This window comes from Colossoma macropomum, unplaced genomic scaffold (genome assembly GCF_904425465.1).
Source record: "Colossoma macropomum unplaced genomic scaffold, Colossoma_macropomum, whole genome shotgun sequence".
NCBI lineage: Eukaryota > Metazoa > Chordata > Actinopteri > Characiformes > Serrasalmidae > Colossoma > Colossoma macropomum.
The window spans coordinates 34,386,157-34,407,980 of record NW_023494799.1 but is presented as its reverse complement, the minus strand read 5'-3'; the positions used below and the strand labels follow the sequence as shown (position 1 = coordinate 34,407,980).

Genomic DNA, 21,824 nt, shown 5'->3' with positions numbered 1-21,824 from the left:
TACAAGAGTAAAAAGAGTTCTTGTATCGGAATCTCTTTAATATTATTGTTATTATTGTTGGTATTCTGTTTAAAGTTGTGCTTAATCTTCAAATCACTAAGCATACCTGTAGTGGAGGCTGTAGCTGAACTGCTGGTTTGTGACCCCCTGCATTTTTTCACCTAATGCACTGCACTCTGTAGTCCCAGTTCACCCAGTGTTCAGTGAGACTCATGAGAGACACTGGACTCACATGAGGTCCAAATATCAGTTGTGAAGCTCATGACTTTAACATCCAACTGCGCTGCTAATGGTGATGACACTCAGTTGTACAGTTCGGATATAGCAGTTTCTGAAATGTATTTAATGATTTAATCAAGTTCAGCCACTTCTCTGCGTTCACTTTAGCCTTTGGGTTGTCTGCTTGAAGGTAATCGTGTTTCTGGAGAGCATCAGTGAGAGTCGCTGCTTGGTAGTGTCTTCCTGTCTCTTAGCATGAACTCCTGGTACTCCTTCACGTGCAGATGGTTGATTGAAGTGGTTGTATTGTAGGACGCAGCTGCACTTCCACCTCTCGGCACACTGGCTTTACACACTTTACAAGTAGCGTTCTTGCTTTTTGGCGTTTCCAGACTAAAATACCTCCAAACAAACAGCATTTTAGTCAACCCAACAGCTAATAGGATATAGGATCAGATTGGTCCCATCTCTTCGTTCAAATATAGCTTTTAAATGGCAGGTTTCATTGGCGTTCTCTTGAGAAATGCAATTTTCAGCTTCTCCTATAGTTAATTTGTTTATCAGCAAAGTTCCAAGAGTCCAAAGTGTCATTTGCAAGTAAAACACACTGAGTATTCATGAGAGAACTAAATCACTAAATCAGGGAGCAGCAAACTTATGAAAGCAGTAGCAACATGCAAAGCTACAGTTACCCTTAAATTTCCATAGTAGCAAAAATCCTTAAGCTGTATGAACAAACTAGAGGGCGACAACCATGAAGGAGTTTAAAGACGTAACCACCGCTGCTCTCGCTGGATATTGGTGATGAAATTGGAAACTTTGTTCACCCAATATTCATGTTTACCTTGCGTTCATGTAATTTGTGTTCTGGTTCATGTGAACTTTGGGTTGGTGAAAACAGTGTTGTTGAGTCATTGAAAGTAATAAACACATTTTGACATCTTATTTTGTCCACCCATATAGCTGGCAGTGGGCAGTATATGAGTTTATTCAGCTTACTAGTTGAACTAACTAATTTTCCAAATTCCAGCAGTGTCGGACAGTCTGGGGCACGAGTGTATGGGATGCACATATGAGACAAAGGACATGAGAAATTCGACAAAGCTGAAGTTGACTTCTTATTCCCATTTCATTACGTCCCTTGTTAAATCATGCATTAATTACATTCCGGGGCCTTTTGGGGCTCGTGTTAGAAAGAAATACTGACATAGATTTATCTAAATATCATTCAGTTTTGTTTTTGTCATTTTGCTCCATAAAAATATTACGTGTTTTCTTTGGTTGATAAAAATGGTTCTTATGAAAAAGTGAAGGGATGTCCCAGAATTTTAAGACACTGTTTTTTTTTTTGTTTGTTTGTTTATTTGTTTTCTTTATTAGAGTAATAAAAATATGATTTCCACTGTACTACAGCTGTTATTCTTTTCAAAAACCTGTTATATACAAACTAAATATATACTACAATTGTTAGAAATATAATTTTTGCCCATACCACCAGTTACCACCAACTTACCGTACGTGTAGCTATAACAAAGTGCACTGATATTTTGAAATGGAGAAATAATATGATTAATAGTGAATAATTAACTTAATCAGTTGACAGCCTTAATAAAAACAGTATGTGCCAAGCAGTGAATAGTGGGAATGTCCATCAGGTTCTGTTTCCTACTGTAAGAAACTATTTCCAGTTTAGTGAGAAGGTACATTCATAATTAAGCAATCGAGGCTGCTCTACTTGGAAGTTTAATAAATGTGTGGGAATGACATCACTATGGGGAGATTTCCACACAAGCAAAAATCTGCTGTCCGCCCATTCATGTGACATCCAACTTAGTCGTATGTGTCTAATCTGGCCAACTGCTTGGTGCACGTTGAATCCCAGCCACATGAAAATCCCCCCACTTGTGTCGTGCCTACTCCTCCAGGAAGAGAGCCCATCCCTCAGCGCCAGTACAGTTCTCTTTTGTTTCTGGTTAATGTGTAGCTAGTATTGTGCTGAACTCTGATACTCCTCCTGGCCGGCAGCCCTGGCGTTAGGGCCTTACCGGCTGCGCCTAGCTGCGCTTTAGCTTGGCTACTGATCAACCAGCTCCTCTCACCACACCAGCTGAGGCCTAGCCATACTCTCTGATTTGTGTATGTGCGTGTATGTATATAAGGTGGTGCCCTCCGGGCTTCCTGATGTACTGTATGTAAACTAGAGGCTGCAGGATCACGTGGCTCTGTGCTCCAGTCATGCTGCTCTGATTCAGCAGGCGTAGGTGGCCGCCCTGAAACGGGCCTGCTGGCAGATGGTGCATTGTTGGAGCAGAGAGGGCGAGTGGAGCAGACTGGTGTGGAAAACTGCAACCTGACAGCCTTTATGCTGCCCCAAGCCCTGGGGCCTCATTCCTCATCACATCTTAATTGAACGCTGCGATATCGCTCAATAACCTTTTATTTCAAAATTACAGTTGCGTTTAGGCGCTTGCCCAGATACCCACAATTACAGCTCTTTGACTGACAAGTCGATTGTGTGGCTGTGCACATCTTTTGTATGAATCTAAATCAGGGATGTAAATCTCTGACCTCAGTTTTTAGGAAGCTACTGCATACATCATGAAACCTCGAGCCATAATTTAGTGTATTTTGGCACAATTCTGAAGTATTTCTCAATATACACTAAATACCCAAACAATAGTCCCTCCATTCAGATGTACAATGACACTGGATCCCAGAATCAGCAATCAACCCGTGCGGTTCTACTGTTAAATGTTAATTTAATTGGAATGAATGCTGAACTGTTTATTAGACTCTGTATGAATTTACTACTTCATCATCAACATCATCGATCATCATTAGTTATCACCGGTTCGTGGTGACAGAAGTGTTGCTAAACGCTTACACATTTAAATAAGTGCATATATGTAGATAAAATTTGTGTTTGGGGGGGGGGGTGCGGATGGCAGACTTTTTCCCTACATTTTTTACCAGCCTCTTCTTAGAGAAGATCTGGCTACTGGTCCCCAGTTTATTTGAAACTGAGACCCCTGCACTACAATTTTAAATAAAATCTGTTTAGTACCTGTTTAGAATCTAATTGATCCTTTCCATGCTGACATGCTGAATATTTTCATTTTTAATAACAAATATTAAGGTATGTTGTTTGGTTTTTATTCTATTAGGTGGTGATGGACAGAGAATAATCTCAACATAATTTGCTTCCAAATTTCCAATGCATAGTTGAGCTAAGATTATCATATAATAATAATAATAATAATAATAATAATAATAATTGATCATGTTTTTAAGTTTTATATTATTGAATTTAATATTTTGCAAAAGAGATTATAAAATGTTATGTATTAATAAATTTCATGTGTGAAGAATAATAGTGAATGTACAATCTCTTGATCTCTGCCTTGACTCGGTCTCGTCGCTCCTGGTCTCGGCCTTGTCTCTGTCACAGTCTTAACTTGGACTCAACTACTAAAAAGTCTTGGTCTTGGCTCAAATTCACCTTTAGTGGTCTTGACAACACTGTATTACAGTCAGGGATGCACCAGTGCCACATTTTTCTTTCTGGTACAGATGACTCATCTTCCTTAAATATCTGCTGATCATCTGCTGAGTGCTGAGTAACTTCACATTTGATTGGTTTCACAGCTGCAAAAAAAGTCGCTGTGCTCTTTAGCAGGGTTTATCTTTAAATGCTTAATTAAATTTGAACTGTTCTTTGAGTGCCTCATCACATCTGATGTACATCTTAGCTATGGTGGCGCAGTCGGTAGAGCCGGCAAGAAGGGCATTGGTTCGATTCCCCAGCCGGGCAACCAGGGTCCTCTCTGTGTGGAGTCTGCATGTTCTCCCCGTGTCTGTGTGGGTTTCCTCCGGGTGCTCTGGTTTCCTCCCTCAGTCCAGACATGCAGCCAGGCAAATTGGACATGCTAAATTGCCCCTAGGTGTGAATGTGTGTGTGTCTGTGTGTCTGGCCTGTGACTGACCGGCGACCTGTTTTTTTCCCTTTTTTCCCCAATGACCATTGGGATGGGCTCCATCACCCACTACGACCCAGAATGATAACCAGCTAAGAGTTTCTGAGCTGCTTCCGCCACCATTTAAAATACTGGAGTTACAGATTTTGCAAGAACTATTTTTATTTTTTCCCAGTCATGATATGTTCCCACACCACTGACATGTTGCTCGCTTCAGTTAAGCTCCATCTACTGGTGCATATTGCAGTTGCTTTGTGGTATCAGTTTTCTCTATTGCAGATACTAATACAGTATTTAAAGGTTCGACGAAAATTCAAATCATGTTCCTTTTACTCCAGATGTAGTCGATGGTGTTGGCCAGGCTAAATTTGCTTATAAACAATAATAACTCAATGCTTAGCCCAAATCATTTCTGTAAAAATAAATCATTAAAGTTTGCTCAAACCACATCCAGTTATTTATTCATGTTGGACAGATTTGTTGATGTGGTACATTTTTTAAAGGGTTCCTTTAAAAGCCAGTATCAAGGCCAATACAGTATCAGAGCAGCACTAAGGACAATCACTTCTAATCCTCCAAAATCGATGCAGTTGAGCTGCCACTTTCACACTGATGCGTTTTTACTCCTGTAGTCTATATAATTTGTGTATGAGGGTTTTTCTCTGAGAGACGTTTGTGTTTGTGGCTTCTGTCCTGAACATGCTTGCCTCACATGTTGGCTCTGCATGTACCTGTGCGGTGGAATCAAGAGAGCAGCTACAGAAAGTGTTAATCACCATGGAGAGACTCTGCCGAATACGTGTTATATGCAGTCTGAACACAGATGAGTCATCGTCAGGCCAGCGTGCGCTCCATTCTCAGGGGTGTTACAAACAAAACCACACAATGCGCGGCGTAGGCCTGCTCCACAACTACCCACTTCAGCCTCACTGGATGCACCGAGGATGATAATTATATGAACTGAAAGCTTCAATAGTAGCTCGGTGATGGGTTTTCACACATTATGTGAGTCTATGAAATGTAACCAGCATGCCAGATAGGATGATACACTGATCCGTCATGCTTGGGCTTCTTTACACATAGAAAGAAGGTTTCTGGTTTGCTAGGCTTTCTCTGGCAGTTATTGCCATGCACAAAACAGCAGGTGCTGATATGGAAGAGCAACTCATGAATCCAGCCAGAAATGTGTGCGCCTTCTCATTGTTCTGCCATCTAGTGGCAGGATGAATAACCTCTTGACGTAACCTATGGGGTTTTGAATTGTGAGGCCTGAGGAACCTTAATGGTGAATAAGATGAATCCCTTGTGTCTGTTTTCCATCTGTGATGACTTTGCTTGACCTCAAGACCTTTCAGAACAATTTAATTCACTGACATTTGAAAGATTTTACACTCATGTAAATGTTTGGGAAATGTTTGCCTATTTTAGCTGTGTAGTTATGCTTGCTGGTAAAAATCCTACTAAATTGTTTTTACTGTTTATAGTGGCATTATATTTATTTACCTGTGGATATTTTCCAGTTTATGTTGCGTGGATTAGCCTATAAACTGACCGACAGCGGATGCTTGTTTTGTGAATCTAGTGTGTCCCAAGAAACATCCAGCTTGTTCAGATAACCTACCTACATTTAGCCTTTTCCCTGTGATGGCATAAAGAAATAATTTACAAGACTGATAGCAGTTGTATATTTTTTAAAAGACTACAGTAAGAGACGCAATAAATTGTCATTATTTGATGTTGCATTCAAATGTAAAACTTTATGTAAGATGTGTAAATGTTTGTGTTTTACTGTATTTATCTACACTGGCCTGGCCTGCAAGAGGTTCCTTTTTTACCTTTCATTAAGGGAAAGAATAATAATGCATAATAATAATGTTTCTATACAAATTGAAATGACTGATTATGTGTGTGTATATATACTACTGTGTAAAATTATATTTAACACACTAAATATCTTGGCAGTAATCATTTATTTGCTGAAAAGCGCTAATATTAAAGTAAATAGTTATGAATCGTGATTTTATGTATGTCAGTGTGTTCGTTTAACCATTTCCAAACCTCTCTTTGAGGAAATAGAGTATTATTTGTAGCTAGTCATCCTATACCTGGTTTGGCTAAGTCTATCCTTCATTAAATTAAATCAGGTGTGCTGGTGATAGAATTGAACCAAACTTGTGTTGCCATTTACATTTATGTCATTTGGCAGACGCTCTTATCCGGAGTGACTTACAATTTGGTCATTTTACACAGGTAGGCGATGGAAGTAGTGTTAGGAGTCTTGCCCAAGGACTCTTATTGGTATAGTGTAGTGCTTACCCAGGCGAGGATTGAAGCCCAGTCTACAGCGCAATAGGCAGAGGTGTTACCCACTACACTATGTTCTCCTGACCAGCTCAAAGATATCTACCTCTATGAAAACCAAAAACTTACTTTTTAATGCTTTTTAATATCGGTTTGCATTTGTTCAAATGTTATTTGTTGTTGTTTCAGGCAGAAACTCTCTTACTGCCAAGATTAATGGGTTTTAAACTGTTAAGCGTCTAAATAAATATGTATGCAAGTACAGGATATAAGACTGTACTTTTCATCGTTATGCTCACCCTTGGGGGGAAAAAAATGTTAGGTCGTAATTAATGTCATAAATGTTTGTGTAATTCTGTCATTAAAAGGATTATTACTGGAGCTGTAGGTGGCTCTGTGTAATTAATGCAGGCTGTGCTGTGTTGGTAAATGCTCGCTCTTGCTTTCTCACAGCTGAAGGCCTGCCCCAGGTATACTATTTTGGGCCATGTGGGAAATACAATGCCATGGTGCTGGAGCTGCTTGGCCCCAGTCTGGAGGACCTCTTTGACCTGTGTGACCGCACCTTCTCCCTCAAGACGGTCTTAATGATTGCCATTCAGCTGGTGAGTTCACGTCTGCCCTGGCTTTGTTTCCAAAGATCCTTTATGTAGAGGAGTGTGAGGCCGTTTTCACACTTAATTTGTTTGCTGAAGTCCGAAGCAGAGTTTGGGTTTTGGTGACATTGTATCTTTATTTGGTTTGGTCAGTTTCACACCTTAACATCTAAAGTGCATCAGATTATCATGTGAATGCTTGTTTGTTGGTCGAAAATTTTGCAGGGATTTTACAAATTTTACCACTGTTTGAGCCAAAAAGTGCCTACTTGAAAACAAAAAAGAAAATGCTGAATGTCTGTGTATCACAGTCATAGCAATAATAATAAAGTATCTGAATCTTTATGATTGCTTTGTCAATTTTTAATGTAACCAATCAGGTCGCTAATGCAATACGTTGCGTGGTCCGTGCCCCAAAATCAAAGGAAATGCTACGCTGTTATTTTATTGCTTGTCTAATGTTATTAGCAGCAGCTTGTGCTGCATGAGCAATATGAGCATTGATCAAAAACAGATGTTAAAACAGGCAGATTATGCAGATAATACAACTCTGATGAAGCAGAAAAGCGTGCTCCGATATCAAGTTCCCTCTTTGGTGCGGATCATCAAAAAAATGTGTTTCTACCAGGGTTCATATGTATGCGAACCGAAACTGAGACAACATTTGCTGGATCGCAGTTCATTTGTTTGATGCGCACTAGAGTGCAGGTGGAGTGTTCACACCTATGAGAACAAACCGAATTAAAGAAAAGTTCAGTAGGTTCGCACCAAACAGGTACATTCTCAGAAATAAAGGTACTAAACTGTCGCTGGGGCAGTGCCCCTCTTGTCACTGGGGTGGTACCCTCAAGGCTACATCTTCAGTACCTTTAGTCAGGGAACATAACTGAACCATAATCCATTGAAATTATATTTTGTAAATTGTATTGACTCCACACACCCCGTCTCGTCTCCAGGCTTTTTAATTTATTGCTCTGTTTTAAAACATTCGGTTATGAAAAGGTACAAGTATGTATATTTACACTAGGCGAAAAAATATTTAAGGTAAACAATTGGACCTTAAAACCACTGTTTTACCTTTGAGGTAACATTTACATTGTTTGTACCTCTAAGAACAAAAAATGTCCCTGCACAGTACCTTTATTTCTGATAATGTAGGTGCAGGTTGACAGACATTTCTGACAGTGTAGCTTTCTGGTCAATTCCGGTGCTTTTAACTCCATTATTAACATATTTTGGTTTGTTTTCCGCCTGCCTGGATTTCAAAACCTCAAGGATTATGCTGTGAAAAAGCCCCTCTGTTTTTTTGGTTTGGAAAAATGAGCTGCAAAGAAGTCAATTAATGCAAGAAATTATTGTAGAGACTAAAAATACTGGTGTTGGCTAAGCTAATTATATAGTACATTATTCCACTGACAGCAGTGCATCACCCAAATATAGCCAGAGTATAAAAATGTTGTCTAACAAAAAAGATTAGGTGGCTAACAAGATCTAATCTTTTGTAGGAGACATAAGGCAAGTATATGATTTAGTCTGTCAGCAGGGGGAATAAAGCTTAAAGCTTCTCAACATGCCCATCTTTTGTTTATGTTACATTACCGAGCGTAGTTAGAGTGATGTGGCTGTCTCAGTGAAGTCAGAGGGAAAATTATAGTATAGGCAGTCTTGTGTACATGTAGCTTTGCTAAGCATGTATTAAAATCTGTGTTGGCGGTGCTCAGTCTGCTTTTGTACATGGGGCTACATTTGCATGCATAAACATGCCTGTTTGGTTCTGTGAATCCTCAAAATATGCCACATTTATTACATTGAAACATACTTAGCTATGTGACAACTTGGATGACCTTGATTTGTGTGCATACGCATGTATACTGCTGATGACATTACTCAAAAATATATGTAGGACACTGATAATTTGTACTATGAGCTTCATTCATAGTAGTCTCGTGGGGCCAGGCATGATCTTGTAATGAGAGTACGTGTCTGGGGACAACTTGTTAAACATCTGTGTCTGCATTATCAAACTTTTTGTACTCCTAATAATGGTAAAACCCGCTTGCAAGTTCCTCTGGTCCGTGTTCTTTAACGTCCAGAGTACTATTAATACCACAAGCAAAAAAAGCTAGCTAGCGAAACACTATTGTTGTCTATGGAATTGTTTTTCCCTTGCAAGTAATGTAATGTTTTTTTTTTTAACACACATAATGTGTTTTCTGCATGTGACACATCTATATGCTTAATTTGAGTTTATTTTTTGGCTAATTTACGTACATAAACTGATCAGGCATAACTTTATGACCAGCTCCTTGTTTGTACACTCATTGTCTATTTTATCAGCTCCACTTACTATATAGGTGCACTTTGTAGTTCTACAATTACAGACTGTAGTCCATCTGTTTCTCTGCATACTTTGTTAGCCCCCTTTTACCCTGTTCTTCTGTGGTCAGGACCCCCATGGACCCTCACAGAGCAGGTACTATTTGGGTGGTGGATCATTCTCAGCACTGCAGTAACACTGACGTGGTGGTGGTGTGTTAGTGTGTGTTGCGCTGGTCTGAGTGGATCAGATACAGCAGTGCTGCTGAAGTTTTTAAACACCTCAGTATCACTGCTGGACTGAGAATAGTCCACCAATCAAAAATATCCAGCCAACAGCGTCCTGTGGGCAGCGTCCTGTGGGCAGCGTCCTGTGACCACTGATGAAGGACTAGAGGATGACCAACACAAACTGTGCAGCAGCAGATGAGCTATCGTCTCTGACTTTACATCTACAAGGTGGACTGACAGGGTAGGAGTGTCTAATAGAGTGGACAGTGAGTGGACACAGTGTTTAAAAGCTCCAGCAGCACTGCTGTGTCTGATCCCCTCATACCGACACAACACACACTAACACACCACCACCACGTCAGTGTTCCTGCAGTGCTGAGAATGGTCCACTACCCAAATAGTACCTGCTCTGTGGTGGTCCATGGGGGTCCTGACCACAGAAGAACAGGGTAAAAGGGGGCTAACAAAGTATGCAGAGAAACAGATGGACTACAGTCTGTAATTGTAGAACTACAAAGTGCACCTATATAGTAAGTGGAGCTGGTAAAATGGACAATGAGCGTAAAAACAAGATAAAAATGTTATGTCTGATCTATGTACATGGGCTGATGATAGGCTTGTTGGCCATTGGACGATGCTGACGATCGCCCTATACTTTGAGCTCTGCTTTCATGAGACCCACCATAAAAGCCTACATTCCCACCCACATTTAGGCACAAACTGCTCATGATTGTCTCTAGATGTTCTCCTCGCAAGATCACTTACAAGTAGCTGTGTAGGTTAAAGTTGAAAGTATGAATTGACCTCCACTTGCCTGACCTGACCTAGAAATTACTTTATAAGACAAACTCATTTGCCCCCCATTTAGACTCAGTTATATAGGATGCACAGCCCTGTGCATCCTATATATCAGTATGAGTAATATGGGGAGCCCTGTTGTACACCTGTGGAGCTTTTGCTGTTTCAGTCACTGAGAACAATTTTGGAAAATGATTTTCTGAAATGAATGAGAACACCCAGAACACCCAGAACACTCACACAGTTTCTGTAGACTAAAGTCTGCTCTAGCTATCTTTTCACCACTGTTTATCACAGTTTTTTTACTCTGTGATCTCCTTCTGTGCTGACCATGTTCTGTGTCACATTTCTACAGATTTCTCGTATGGAGTATGTGCACTCGAAGAACCTCATCTACAGGGATGTGAAGCCAGAGAACTTTCTCATTGGGCGGCAAGGGAACAAAAAGGAACACATCATTCACATCATAGACTTTGGCTTGGCCAAAGAATACATCGACCCTGAAACCAAAAAACACATTCCGTACCGGGAGCACAAGAGCCTCACTGGCACAGCCCGATACATGTCCATAAATACACATTTGGGGAAGGGTAAGATCGCAACTGCCAAAGTAAACAAATTCTCCTCCGTTTTTTCATCCTTACAATTCTAAGAAAAGTATTCGATGTGGTCAATAGGCAGGAAAACTGTAATAGATTATAAATTCTAGTTGTTGTTCAAGCAGGTTTTGTGTATTTTGCTGTTTGTGTGGATGGATTGTACAAGGATATTTGTTGCCTGTTTCATTGCAGAGCAAAGTAGACGAGATGACCTTGAAGCCTTAGGTCACATGTTCATGTACTTCCTCCGAGGCAGTCTCCCGTGGCAGGGACTAAAGGTATGTCAGTCAAACAGTCCAACTTTGCTTGAGAATAATAATAAATTCATTCTTCCTCCACAAGTAAGACTGTGCAATTCAATTTCACTTTGCAGGCTGACACTTTAAAAGAACGGTATCAGAAAATCGGGGACACAAAGCGGAACACTCCCATTGAAGTTCTCTGTGAGAACTTTCCAGGTAGATTAAATAGATTTCCTTTCTTTCATTCATTGTACTTCAAATCATATTTTCCTACTTGGGAGGGGAAAAAACCTCTGCTACATTTATTTCATACCCCTCTGATGTGACTTGTTATTGCTTCACACAATGAAAGAGTTGTTCCTTTGTATTAAAGCTTTCAAACATTGTCCTTTCTGCTATTCCAGAGGAGATGGCTACTTACCTACGCTATGTACGGCGGTTGGATTTCTTTGAAAAGCCAGACTATGAGTACTTGAGGACCTTATTCACTGAGCTGTTTGAACGAAAAGGATACACATTTGATTACACCTATGACTGGGTTGGCAGGCAAATTGTAAGTTAATGTTCTCTTTTCTCTAGAACGTTCCAGTTGTGTCCATTTACACCAACTGAAATGTCTTTTTTCTGCGATTAATTTTCTTTCTGTTTTGGCTTTCAAAGCCCACACCAGTTGGATCTGTACATGTAGACTCAGGAGCATCAGCAGTCACCCGTGAGAGCCACGCACACAGAGACAGGCCATCTCAGCATCAGCCCTTGAGGAACCAGGTAAGGGGCACTGCTCATCCCCTCTAAACAAGGATGGTATCAGCCTGCTGCTTTGGCAAAGCTAATTTTTCCTCTGATGACTATCTTTTCCCCCAAACAAAGTGGGCAGGCAGTGAAGACTACATTCTTATTTCACATTACAGTGGCCGTTTTGCCTATTATGAACCTCAATACCAAAAAATTGGGACCGTATCTGAAATAAAACAGAAAGCAGTGATTTATAGATCCACTTTGATTTCTAATTTAAAAAATAATATAAAGACAGGATACTTAACATTTTACCTTTTCAACTTCATTATTTTTTATTTATTTATTTTTTTGTAAGTTTATGCTCATACCTTTTGATCCCTTAGACAACACTGCATTAAAAATAGGCATGCTTCTCTGATGGATATAAACACATGAGCTCAAGAATACTTTGACAAACCATTGTCAATAAATAGATAAGACTAAAGTTAAGACCTTGTCCACAAATGCCGCCGATTTCTCTGGGCTCAAGCTCATCTGAAACTGGTGCAGGGTAGAAAAGTGTGGTATGGTCAGATGACTCAGCTTTTCAGATTGTTAATGGAAACAATGGACATTGTGTTCTCCAGGCCAAAGAAAAGAAGGACCATCCAGAGGTCCAGTGTAAAGTTCAAAAGCCAGAGTCTGTCATGGTATGGGGGTGTATTAATGCCCATGGCATTGGGTAACAGGCGTATCTGTAAATTCCATGTTCAAGATTGGATTGACTGACACTTCTGTCCCTGAAGGATTATTAGATATTACAGATATCAAAAAAAGTTCATAAAGTAAAACTTCAAACATCATGTTATTGTATTGTTTTCAATTTAATACAGGTCAAACAGAGTTTACTAATCACTGCTCTCTGTTTTTATTAGCTTTTCACGTAGCAAAATGGTAATTGGTCCACCCTTTTGGTTCACTGTATAGAGGGTTGATATAAAGTGTGGGGATTCCAGCCCTGATTATAGGTCCCATTACTGCGAAGTGTCAGCTCACTGCCCACCGGGACTGAAAGCTGCTGTCGAGCATGCAGAGCACATCCCATGCTTTGGAATGCGTGCAGGGCGTAGAAGGTTTTTGGAATATGTATATATGCATACATATTGTATTTTTTTGGTAATCTGCTTTTTTGTTTGCTTATTTGAGTACAAGCCAATTTTGCACATCTCACTGATGTGTCTGTCAGCAAGAGCATTTGCTAGACATCGGGATCTCAGTTTGCAGTGAAATCTAGCTGTGGCCCTGCAGACCAAGCCCCAAGCTGGACAAAGCCTCAGCTTGAATGTAAGAAACCCCAGTTTGGGAAGAAGTGATTCAATTAACTTGTGAGCTACCCAGGTTAGCCAGCTGGCTAAACTGGTAGTGAGGTCGTTCACATTACCATTAGATAAAGGTTTGCTGATACAATTAAAGAAGATATTCTGTAGTTACATAACAACAGCATGAAGCTGGATAGCTAAACGTGTGTTGGCTAGTCTTTTATTTTGTAAGAATTTACAATTTACAGTACCTAACATGGTTCTTAACTAACCATAACCTTAACCGTTTTACATAACTTCAATTCGGAACAACTTACCCACACGTCTGCTCCCATTCGCCCAAGTTGGGGCTTCTTCCATCCAAGCTGAGGCTGGTCTAACTCCGGACTTGGTCTGCGTGGCTGCAGCTGTATAGTGCTACATACTTACCTTTCATCGTGTGCAGAACAAGAAGGCCTCCTGAAAGGCCTTTATAGTTATTATGAAAGAGTTAGTTATACAGTCTTGACTGAATTAGCACTGCATTACATGGCTACAGTGTAAATGACTCCAAGTAACAGTCTGTGGTCCTGGGCTCATATGGCTCATAAGCAAAGAGAATGTCTTCTACAGACTCTGAATAAAGTCACTTTCTCTTCTGCCACCTACTTTTCTACATTTCTTTTACAGTATTGCAAATTACCTGTATGTTTTTTAACATCTGTATTTTAATATTGTTTTTCTTTATTTGTGATTATGTAACTTGCTGATTTCCCCCCGCCATTTCTGAATACGGTAGTGTAATATCCTCTAAACCTAGTACCTGTAAAAAAAAAAAAAAAACAAAAGGACAGAGCTACAGTTGATAATTGAACTTTATTTGATTAACAGGAATAGTATGACTCTAGCTGATATTGGATTCTGTAACAGATGAGTCTTCTGTCAGTAATATCCACCCATATTGAACGTCTCTGTAATGGTGACAGTTTTGAGTTTAGGGAAGGCTTTGTTTTCTTTTGAGATTCTGTTTTCTTGATCATTGTTATGGGGATGGGTTTGCCTGTTGGTTTGACTGGGCAGTCGCTCTGTCACTAATGCTGATTCCTGGCTTTGCCTTGGCTCTTTTTTTTTTTGTTTCTGCTGGTTTCCATTCCCGCGCCGCGCTGCATGCCACCTGGCCTCACGCCGCCTGCTCGCGCTCACTCGCCTCTCCACACCTCCCCTCCCTCCTGCACCTCCTCCGCCCGAGCAGACGGCCGCCTCAGACCGCAGAGGAGCATGGGAGGTGCAGCCCAACCGCCAGGCAAACTCCTATCTGACCTCCCACCTGGCATCGGACAGGCATGGGGGTTCAGTGCAGGTACCTCTCTACTGCCCCCTTCTCCAACCCCCAACCCAAAGTCCTCTCTCCTGTGTGCTCATGTCCAGTGCGGTGCTCAGGGTGTCTGTGGGTTCCAAAAAATAATTGTCAACATTGTGAAAATTAAGCGCTTTTAAAAAGTCTGAAATACAGTCCCTATACATCTTAGCCATTTTCTTTTTAGTCATTTAATTTAGTAGTTTAGTATATGTAGAAGTTTAAATCCAGAAGCATCAAGTCTGTATAATGTTGTTGGTGGAACTTTGGTCTGGGCGAAATCTGAAGATGATATTTTTCCCTGCAGCTTAGACATACTTTCTGATCTTTTTAGCCTTAATTGATTTAATGAAAATCTTTAATGAAACCATGTGTTAAATAACATAACTGTGGTTGGTAGTGAACTTTTTCACCTTTCTGTTTGAAAGTTGTGACAGTAAACGTATTCGTGAGCTCCTCCTGTTGTAGGTTAATGGATGTCTTCTCTTCAATGATGCACTGGAATTGCACTAACCCCCTTGTGGAGAAACTTCAGATTGCTAAATGTGTGTTAGTGAGTGAGTGACTTTCAAAGCCAAATCCAGTGTTCTGGGAAACCATTAAGTGTTATTTTCATTATTTCACAACCATTATGGCACTTAGCTTTTGAAAAATGCTGAGAATTTTCCTCCAACTGTATGTCGTGTTCTGGGGAAACACATCTATAACCTAATTGCTTATTAATGTCCCTTAATTATCCATTATTATTTTTTTATTTTTTTGTCAGTTCTCTCTAAATCATCTCTCTTTCCCAACACGACAATTATCGTCATCAGGTTGCTTGTGAATCGTCATTGATATCTAATTATATCAGTTTGTTGCCCAGGCCTAGTGGAACCTTATAATTCTGATGTTGGTTTAGTTTTGTTAAATTAAGCAAATGACTGGTATTCAGATATAAAAGAAATCGAAATTGTTAACGTTAGCTGACAATTACTTTTAGCCACTTACTAGTTTTAAAATAAATTGTGAAATTTCAAATAATGACTAGAAAAGAAAGATTCTCAGACGTGGCAATGGGCTGTGAAAGAGACCTGCTACAGTCTGTAAGATGATATTGAACTTAAGTACAGTGGAGGTTGATGCTAATGACCTTCCACATGCAGTCATGAATCCACAGAACAGCTATGAAAAGTTGTCTGAAAATGGCTATTGTTTATTTCTAGTAGTGGAAACGGTGAAAGTGAAAACAGTGAAAGTGGCTTCGTCCTTCATGATGGACCTCCACGCTGCTTGGTTTTATTTTACACACAGTGCTTTTCATAGTCTTAATAAGGTGACTTTAAGCGACATTAAAAATGTCTCAAACCGGCTTTAAAAAAAGGTCTTTAAAAGCATTACATTGAATTTGCTGATACCTGCAGATACCCTGAGGGTCCCACCCACATGATCCATAAAGATGGACCAGCAGCAGCCTGCTCTTCTTTATCTGAATCTCTCAGCCCCTAGTGCCGGGCGTCAGAGAGGTCATCCTCCCTCGTAATGAGAGTCTTGCTCCATATGATGAGCTTCTCCCCGGGGCATTAATTCTCAGGGGCATGGAGCAGGTTGTATTAACACCTGCTGTCTAACAGATGCTCCGCTGCACCCGAGAAGCACAGAACCATGGTTTATATAGTGAGAAGGAAGCAGGAGGATGAAGTAGATGGAATGTCCCTGGTGATTTATTCAGCTAGCTGACTTAAAGATTTAAGGATGTTATTGTGTTAATTGTTTATAGCTTTGTTTCTGCAAGAAAGCAGGCTGTGGTGCAAAATACTCAGGTGGATTTTTAAAGATGCAGTAAGTTCTAACTCTTTCTCTCTTGTGCTGCAGGTGGTAAGCTCGACTAATGGGGAACTGAACGCAGACGACCCTTTGGCGGCCCACTCCAATGCTCCAATCACGGTGCAGGCAGAGGTGGAAGTGGTGGATGAAGCTAAGTACGTCCTCAGACTTGTGTTCTTTTCTCGTGCCTTCATATTTTGTCACATCTTTATTATACGATTCTTCTTCTAAGCTGTTTTAAGCTGTTTGGTGCTTTAAGGTGCTTGAGATGTGGCTGAGGTATAAAATAGAGGACATAATGCTGTTCTGTACTGCTCCTTTAGGACGGTGTTATAGTATATCACTGTAGACCAGCTGGTCAGTGTGGATGGTAAATGAATAGGATATGGTTTCTTTGTGTAGGACTGTGTCTGAATGGACAAATGTATTGTTATCTTGTAGCAGAAAACATGGAGGTGACTAAGCTGCTGCTGAGACATCGTTTAACTGATAATATTGGCTGATGTTGATTTATCGGTATTCATAAAAATATTGCTAAAGCACCAATGTGCATCAAATGCCAATAAAGCACCCATAATTAGTGGATTGTAATGAAAAAGAACTTTTGACGTGAATAAAACTGTTTACTTCTAAGGATTTAGTGCTCTTACACCAGCTTTAATAGTCTGCTAAGCTTGGACTAGGCTTAAGTCACCAGTACACTGTGTGTTTCTGCTGGTTTTGAGTTAAAGAAATTAAATTGACAATTGGCAACTGATGGTCATACCAGTCAGCAAAGCACTGTTTACCTAAAACTCTTCTTCCTGTTTAATTTTTTTCCAGTCACTCTTATCAGTGTTCTGCCTTTTTAGCTCCCTGAAATCTGTATTGATGTCGGTCATAAAATTTTTATATTGGTTGGGCCTTAAAGGCGACAAAGCAACTTTGAGTCTCCTCTAATAGGAAATGAAGTTCAAATTCACATGTGCATGCACTCGCACACGCCAACTGCACATAATTAATTATTCTCTTTTAGTTTCATCCGATGTGCCCTTGAATTGGTCTTTGTTTAGTTTTGTGTATAGAAGTGTAGTCATTTCCTGTGATATAATTATGGATACTTTTTTCTGTTCTGTCAGTCCTTTGATATCTTAAATAGCTTCTCATCTTTGATTACTGATGCACAGACTTGAAAGTAAGCAATGTTGCAGGCTGTGTCCAATTAAAAGGCTGAAATAAGCACGCTAGGGTTTCCATGGATATCACACAGCATTTAACCTCATTAGAAATCTTTGCTGTTACCCATTCTCTCTGATCCCCTCTTTCTGTCTTTCTCCTAGTTGGATCTTAACTTTCTAACTGTCCGTCCCTTTATTCTTACTACCTTTTAAATAGGAATTCCACTGATTTTTCAGAATTTCTGCATAATTAATCAGTCAATTATCAACAGTCATTCAGAGTGGTTTGATGTGAAATGGTGCTTTTGTGGAGAATTTTGCTGACACTAAGTGCTTTACAGTGGTGGTGATGGGAACCAGGGGTATTAATGATGGTAAAACGGTGGCAAATCTTAGAGCAGTACTTTAGATTTTTAGAACATAGATTTCTTTGTAAAAAAATTTAAGAAATAGCATTATTGAAAAAAAAAAAACATGCTAAAATACAGTGTCCATATGCTGCTCTGAGAGGCGTCAGGTCTGATTAAGTATTAACATCACGCTGGCTCCATGTTTAAGTCTTAAATGCATAATCAACATTATACTGATGAAAATTTGGTGACAGTAGTAGTAGTTTGACTGAGTTCTCTTTGAAGACTCTTTCAGTGCACTCACAAACATCAGATACCTCACCTCTGGGAAGGGGCTTGAAGCACAACAATTACACATTTCCACCAGAGAGGTCTCCAAATCCCCCAAAACGTACAGTGCAGCTCTAACTGATAACTATTATGTCTCAGGTGAATTTGTTGCTACTTCAATTAATACATTTCTGTGAGGGAGCGTTTAGAGGCATGAAACTCTTCAGGTGTCTGGTTCCTATCACCACCACTGTAAGCTATTCTGATTCAATAAGTTGCTCTAGAACGGAGCATTTCACACTTTTTCAGCCTTTTTCACTTTAACTACCTCTTTTTTTATTGTTTTTAGTTCACACTGTAAAGCACTTTGAGCTACATTTTAAAAGTATGAAAGGTGAAAGGACTTACTGTTATAATAATAATAATTATTATAACTCTTATTGTTATTATCAAACCACTTTGATTTGGTCCTAGAATGAAGCAGACCGTTTTCTCTTTTTTTGGTGGGCTGAATGAATAAGTTGGACTGTGTCTAAATGGACAAACGTATTGTGCTAAATAAAGTTGACTTCAAATCACGTTTATTGTCACATAATGGTTACACAGATGCGAAGGTCATGAAAATCTTTGGTGCATAGGTAGCCCCCTTGTAGTTCCTCAGTTAACAAAAAATAAAATATAAGAAAAGAAACAAAATACATCTGTATGTATCAATCTATATGTACAGGTATAGGTTGACTAGATAGAAGTTACAGTGAGAAATCGGAGTGAGACCAATACATCACCACTACTGGCTGTTCAGCAGCCTGATGGCCCGGGTGAAGAAACTGTCTCGGAACCGGCTGGTTCTGGACTTTATGATTTTTACTCTTATAATAATAATTATTATTATTACTCTTATTGTTATTATGAAACCACTCTGAATGACTGTGTTTCTATCTTAACTATTTAATTGCGCAGATAATTTTTTTACAAATTGGTAGGGTTCTCCTGGGCAAACAATCATTACAAAACTCAAACTGTTATATTTACATAATTTGTTATGTAGTTCAGAAGTAAATCTGCAGACTAATCTCCAAACATTAGAATTACAAATCAGTGGAACTTAATACGTGCCACATCCTCTGTCCCTTGTTCTTCCTGTTTCGATAGCACATCGATCATAGCAGATATGTTTGGACTGATATCTTAACTATCCTCTCTCTCTCTATCTCTCTCTCTCTCTCTTTCTCTCGCTCCCCCCATTCTCTGTGTCCCCCTGTTCCTCTTATGTGGCTGGCATGAGGTTTGTCTCATCGTCTCACCACTGTGTAATAATCTCTCTGTCTTTTCTCTTTTCACACTCTTCTGTAGCTGCGTGAAAATGCTCAACCTGTGGTGAGTCCCTCTCTCCAGTCCACATCAAAACCCAAGGGGAGTGGACCAGCCTAGACTGTGGGCGTTTAGGCCTAGCATACATGAAGGCACCGAGCCCGAAACAGTTACAGGCTTTCTCACTAAAATACCACCTGGACTACATGCTGCTAGTCTATATTAACAGAGGGAGCTCTTTCACTCACTGTTATAGGGTGAGGTGGCATGGACCAGTACAATTTCAATTGGACAATGTTTTAAAAGAAGTTATGTTTGCGTAAGCTTTACATTGGCTCACTTCTCTGTTTAGCGAAGTGCTAATACTGCATTATGAGTGTAGAGGACTCCAAAGATTTTGAGAGGAAAAAAAAAACCTGTATTTCGGACTGTGCATCTTATAGCCAGTGACTATAAATGGCTGACCTCAGAATTGACTGGCTATGCAGAGACATGGAAACTTCATCCCAGAAACGGCTGTAGTGAACTGTATCACTTTTCTATGTGTCAGTCTGGAGCTGTTCTCTTTCCTCTGCATGATCCTCCAGTCGTTCACCTGGGTTCATCTTGTTGTGTTGTTGATGTCTGAACTTGTGCTACTCTAACTTCACTAAGAGTATAAGCGGGTGTGTGTGTGTGTGTGTGTGTGTGTGTGTGTCCTTACATGTTTTTTTTGTCAGTATTTAACAGCTTACCCTGCATTCTTCATGTATAAAGCACACACAGACAATTAATTCATGACTACTTTGACAACATTGGTTGTATGCAGTGTAACTTGCTTTAGTAATTCTTTCTTTAAAGAAATGGTTTGGCAAAACTTTCTACTTACCCCAGATGTAGTTGAGCAGCCGAGACATGTTCTTTACTTTTAAACTGGAGCTACGAGGCTGACATTGATGACAAACACAAGAAGTCAATAATCACCCAAATCTTTTCTGTAAATTAATCTCCAACATTTTTCAAACTGCATCCAGGTCTTTATTAAAGGTGCCACAGAATGGATTTATTAAGTATTTTAAATTGTTCTCTGATATCTACATAGAAGACACATCTGTGCAACCTTAAAGGTGCCATAGAATTGAAAACTGTATTTACATTGGCAAAGCTGAATAAGCAGAGTTCAGTACATGGAACTGACATACCGTGAACCTCAAACTACTGTTGGCTCTTCCTTCAAATGCAAATCCTGCCTTTCAAAAGAGGGCAATAAAACGGCTACTGTGGTTGGTGCAAAAAAATGCCCAGATGCATTTTTACATGCCCGTTTCTACCCCCCTTTGATTTGGTCCTAGAATGAAGCAAGCCGTTTTCTCTTTTTTGGTGGGCTGAATAAATCTTGAATAATTTGATGAGCTCTGCTCTCATTTGCTGGTTTACAGTGAGGCACCGTGCTGGTTCACACAGAAGCAGCGTGTCGAAACATCGACACATGCATGAAAGTAAAATGAACCTCCATGTAAATAAGCTGGGTCGTCATACTATTTAGTTAGCTGTGCTGGTTACTTGGAGCTTGCTAGTAGCTAATGTTACCCGTTATAGCTGCTTGCTTTCAATCTCAACAACAGTACAAAATAAATTAAAGTTGTTAGCTCACTATGAAACTTTCAATTAAAGATAATCCAGCTTCGATGGTCAGGCAGTGGTTAAAATCACACAGCATGGCTGCTGCTTACAGGCTGCGGTTGGGGTTGTGTTGTTAATAAAGCTGGAACTGCCCCTCTTTTCAGTCTTTTCAGTGTGAAACACTGAGAGAAGCCTGCTTGATATTTTCTAAGGTTTGGGAAACTGTCTGAAGTAAAATGTGCAGAGCAAACCAAAAAACTTTGAATTAAAGTTGTTCAGGATCCTGTCGCCAGCTTGTTTTGCGAATTGTCCATTCCACTTTAAATAGTGCTGCAATTATGTTCTGCCACTGTCCAAACTGTAGCATTTAAGGTGAAATGGAACATTAACCATGCCCATTGACGGTTCGGTTCCTTGGGTATGAAAAGTGCTAACATCCCCTTCACAGCCTGGAGTGGTACATTTCTGCCTGCCATTTTTATTGCTGTTGCTTCATTGTCGTTGTTTTGCTGGGCTAGAACGTGGGCTGGTATATGTAAATTATGGGGGCGTAAATATTAATGAGTCAAGACTGTTAGTTTAGAGTTTTGGGTTTGGCCCATTTTACTGCCCTTTTGCAAAGGCGGGATTTGTATATGAAGGAAGAGCCAGCAGTGTTTGAGGTTCACAGTATGTCAGTT

The 21,824-nt window shown here is 39.9% G+C and overlaps 1 protein-coding gene across 4 annotated transcripts in view; it reads left to right on the top strand.

The window, feature by feature from the left end:
- Window positions 1-21,824, top strand: part of csnk1g1 (casein kinase 1, gamma 1) — a 56,379-nt gene that overhangs the window by 28,052 nt on the left and 6,503 nt on the right. The window contains exons 5-13 of one of the 4 annotated variants that reach the window (XM_036585962.1): window positions 6,948-7,099; window positions 10,791-11,025; window positions 11,227-11,312; window positions 11,408-11,492; window positions 11,681-11,829; window positions 11,937-12,044; window positions 14,544-14,651; window positions 16,503-16,609; window positions 19,585-19,608. In XM_036585962.1, coding sequence (XP_036441855.1) covers window positions 6,948-7,099; window positions 10,791-11,025; window positions 11,227-11,312; window positions 11,408-11,492; window positions 11,681-11,829; window positions 11,937-12,044; window positions 14,544-14,651; window positions 16,503-16,609; window positions 19,585-19,608 — 1,054 coding nt within the window. The remainder of the gene's footprint in view (window positions 1-6,947; window positions 7,100-10,790; window positions 11,026-11,226; window positions 11,313-11,407; window positions 11,493-11,680; window positions 11,830-11,936; window positions 12,045-14,543; window positions 14,652-16,502; window positions 16,610-19,584; window positions 19,609-21,824) is intronic. The other 3 variants (XM_036585966.1, XM_036585965.1, XM_036585967.1) reach the window with 3 other exon arrangements.